Here is a 4,241-nt window from a genome sequence, read left to right as displayed (position 1 = left end):
TCTCTCTCTCTCTCTCTATCTCTCTCTCTCTCTGTCTGTCTGTCTGCCTGTCTCTCTGTCAGTGTGGTGAGATTGACAGACTCCTCCTGCCTCCTGATTGGCCCAGGCAGCCGGCGGTGGGCGGGGCTAACCAGCTCCGTGTGTTTTTCAGAGTGAAGAGAAGAAAAGAAAGTTCTCACTTCCAAAAGCTCCAGCGACAGAGACAAACGGACACATGTGGACTGGACCGTTTGAACATGTTTACGGGATCTGGGCTATTAGTTTACTTCTGTTTAGTTTGTCCATGGACCCTCTAAACTTCTACAGATAAGACTCACGCCTTCACACACACACACACACACACACACACACACACACACACACACACACACACACACACACAGAGACGCAACTCATTCCAGATGTGGTCGGTCTTTTACTGGCAGTGAGACGCTGCATCAGCCCGCCTGACTCTCTGTCTGTCGCTGTGAGCTCCAGAGGACCGGGGCATGGCAGTGGGGTGTGTCGCCGCTCGTAGCCGGACTCGAGGCTCCTCTTTGGGCCAGACTTCGCTCTGACACACCGCTGGTCTGCTGGAGCGCTGGAGCTTTGCGGGTTCAGGATGTCTTCAGAGCTCGCGGTCGGTTTGGTCTTCAGGGTAGCTCTGCCCCTCGCGCTCACTACAGGTACAAAACTAACTTTTCATTTCATTTTCAAATTCATCAACTATTAGCCTATACTGAACAACAACTATTATCAGAGTGTAGGCTAGATTTTAAGAAAACAAATATAGCCTATGAATTAGCATTGTTAAGCTTAATCAAACTGATATACCATAACACAAAGAAATGTGTATGAATATGTCAAAGAGAAAATTGTGTATTGTGTGTAATTGTCCGAAAGAATAATAATAAAAATATATGACAACCTAACAACCTAACAACCTAACAAAACAAATAAATAACGAAGATAAAATAATTTAAACTAGAAACCAATAATAAATAAACAGACCAAACATTAGATTTATATATTATTAGATTCAAGATGGTTTCATAGCCCATGTTGTTTTCATTGATATGTTTCAGTAAAACAGCTGAAATGTACGAGGACATTCTCACTTTGTTTGTTCTCCTTCACTCTCACTGAAGGTTAAAAGAAATAAATATTAATACACTATTAGCCTATTAAACAACAGCTATTATTAGATAGTCGGCTAGATTTTTATTTTATTTTTTGTTTTAATTTACAAGGTTAAACCAACCGATACATGGCAAACCTAACACAACAAATAAATAACAGAGAAAAAAAGAAAAAACTATATATAATTCAACTATAAACTAGTATGAAAGAAGACATGTTATGGAAGCTCAACACACATATGTTTCAGTAAAACAGCTGAAATGTATAAGGACATTCTTATGTTTGTTCTCCTTCACTCTCACTGAAGGTTAAACAAATACGTATAAACTATGACTGAATAACAACTATTATTAGACATAGTCTAATAGATAGATAGATAGATAGATAGATAGATAGATAGATAGATAGATAGATAGATAGATAGATAGATAGATAGATAGATAGATAGATAGATAGATAGATAGATAGATGGATAGATAGCAAACCAAACAAACCAAATATATATATATCACTGTACTGTATTGGCCATGTCATAATACATAATAAATACATTTAAAGACCTACTTCACCGGTTGGAACATGAAGGTGTATTGAACTCTGAGATCCTATTTGGTATAAATGTGCAAAAAAAAATTGAAATCGGATCATCTTAGCCTGAGAAAAGGCAGAAAGAGTGTTTTATGGTCTCACTGTCTAACCCTACAGTTTCCTTCTTGTGACATCACAGTAAGGGTTAGGATTAACAGGACAGCTGGGCCAAGGGAAGACTGAGGGAAGAAAAACCTCATTCATTATATTATAATAGTTGTTTTATAATGATAGAACGCTGGTTCCGTATGGGTGAAGTATTCCTTTAAGAGGCAGTTAAAGGCAGCATATGTAGATAAAGTGAGGTATGTGTGTGTATTGCTCCTTCTGTACTTCAATAGACTGTGAAGATCTGGATGTAAAGGGACAAAGGGACGATTATTTAAAACACACGAATGTCTGCAGGGATTTCCCGATCGATGAGAACTGAGTGACGGATTGAATTCTCTCTTTTTGAATGACATATGTGCGTGTGTGTGTGTATGTATGTGTCTTTGTGTGTGTGTGTATGTGTGTATGTGTGTGTGTGTGTGTGTGTCTGTGCGCGCGCGTGTGTGTGTGTGTGTGTGTGTGTGTGTGTGTGTGTGTGTGATGCCTTTCCCCTATGGGTGATTCCTGGACCTGAAGGTTGCCATATGAACCATTTGGAGGAATGTTTATCTGGGCAATGCGTTCTGAATGTAAGGTATCAGGAGAATGTGTGTGTGTGTGTGTGTGTGTGTGTGTGTGTGTGTGTGTGTGTGTGTGTGTGTGTGTGTGTGTGTGTGTGTGTGTGTGTGTGTGTGTGTGTGTGTGTGTGTGTGTGTGTGTGTGTGAATGTGAGGTATTAGGAGAATGTCTGTGTTAGGCCAAGTCAAGATTAGTAAAATATTATTTTTACTCAAAGATTGACACACACACACACACACGTACACCCACACACACACACACATTCACACCTACACCCACACACACACACACACACACACACCTACACCCACACACACACACACACACACACCTACACACACACACACACACACACACACACACACACACACACACACATACACACACACACACACACACACACACACACACACACCTTGAAACAAGCCTTGAAACAAGAAATAAACGGTTTGTGAAATCAAATCAGTTTTATTTGTATAGCCCAAATAGACATTCTCCTCAGTGGTCTTTACATTTCATACACATATGCCTCATTTCCACCGAGTAGAGCGGGTCGGATCGGAGCGGCTCAGAGCGGGACAGCTCACTTTTAAGATTTTCGGTGTTGTTTCCACCGCCGACCCTACCTTTACTGGTAGGGCGGGGTTTATGACCCTACCCTTACTGGTAGGGCGGGGTTTATGACCCAACCCTTACTGGTGGGGCGGGGTTTAGGCTGGACTGCGATATCCGCCGCCAGAATATGGGTCAAACTATAGGGTTGTGAAACAACTGTGGTCAAGCCAGCGGTCTTTCGTTTTTGCTTGGTCAAACCAGCCGCTTCTTTATTTATTCCCCCCGTGTTGTTGTGAGCACAGAGACGGCTCGGTGCAACTGATAGAGACAGTGAGCGAACAGCGCTGGCTGCGGCAGCTACGTGACATCGTAGCAGTGGGACACAGTGTAACCAACTGATTCATTTAATGACGAGGAAAAACACCACACAATAAACAGTGCCGCGCTCACATTTTCGCCAAAACACAAGACTCTCTTCACTCTAGCCGAGGTGACTACACACGGCGGAAATGATTATTTCGACCAACTGTGGTCAAGCCAGCGGTCTCTCGTTTTTGCTTGGTCAAACCAGCCGCTTTATTTATTTATTCCCCCAGTGTTGTGAGCGTGTATTTAGCCTAAAACTATCTAGGCTATGGCGTAAACACAGAGACGGCTCGGTGCAACTCAGTGAGCAAACAGTGCTGGCTGCGGCAGCTACGTAGCAGTGGGACACGTAACTAAACCAACTGATTATTAACGACGAGGAAAAACACCAAACAATAAACAGTGCTGTGCTCACACAACACAGACTCTTTTCACTCTTGCCGAGATGAATACACATGGCGGAAATGATTCTTTCGACCAACCAATCAAATGACGGCAGTGTGTAGCTCCACATTTTCGGCACCCTTTCAGGCGGCCAGTACCCCTACGGAGGAGTACTGAGATCTGGAGCGGCTCAGAGCGGTTAGGTGCGCTTAAACCGTACCCTACCCAACTTTTTACAAATGAAAAGCCAAACTACCCGGACCGAACCGCTCCGATCCGACCCGCTCTACTCGGTGGAAATGAGGCAAAAGATACAATATGACACCCTGCCCTTACACCCTTAGCTCGGCTGAGAAAAAACTCCCAGTAAAAAACCCTTTAACGGGATTACATTTTTTTTAGAAATCTCAGGGAGAGTCGACAGAGTAAGGGATCCCTCTCCCAGGACGGACATGCTGCAATAGATGTCATAAGTAGAGTCTGTTTGAGATGAAAAACAAAGGAACACGGCTAAAATAATAATAATTATATGATCGGCTAAAATCCGTTTTATAAAATCA

The 4,241-nt window shown here is 42.7% G+C and overlaps 1 protein-coding gene across 1 annotated transcript in view; it reads left to right on the top strand.

The window, feature by feature from the left end:
- The first annotated feature begins 596 nt into the window (after positions 1-596).
- LOC307271046 (piezo-type mechanosensitive ion channel component 2-like) overlaps positions 597-4,241 on the top strand; it is an 87,279-nt gene continuing 83,634 nt past the window's right edge. The window contains exon 1 of the mRNA XM_080054923.1: positions 597-665. Coding sequence (XP_079911049.1) covers positions 602-665 — 64 coding nt within the window. The 5' untranslated portion in view covers positions 597-601. The remainder of the gene's footprint in view (positions 666-4,241) is intronic.

The sequence above is a fragment of the Ammodytes marinus genome (genome assembly GCF_949987685.1).
Source record: "Ammodytes marinus genome assembly, contig: scaffold_40, whole genome shotgun sequence".
NCBI classification, from domain to species: domain Eukaryota; kingdom Metazoa; phylum Chordata; class Actinopteri; order Uranoscopiformes; family Ammodytidae; genus Ammodytes; species Ammodytes marinus.
The sequence above is the reverse complement of the archived record's forward strand: the minus strand, read 5'-3'. Positions and strand labels throughout refer to the sequence as shown.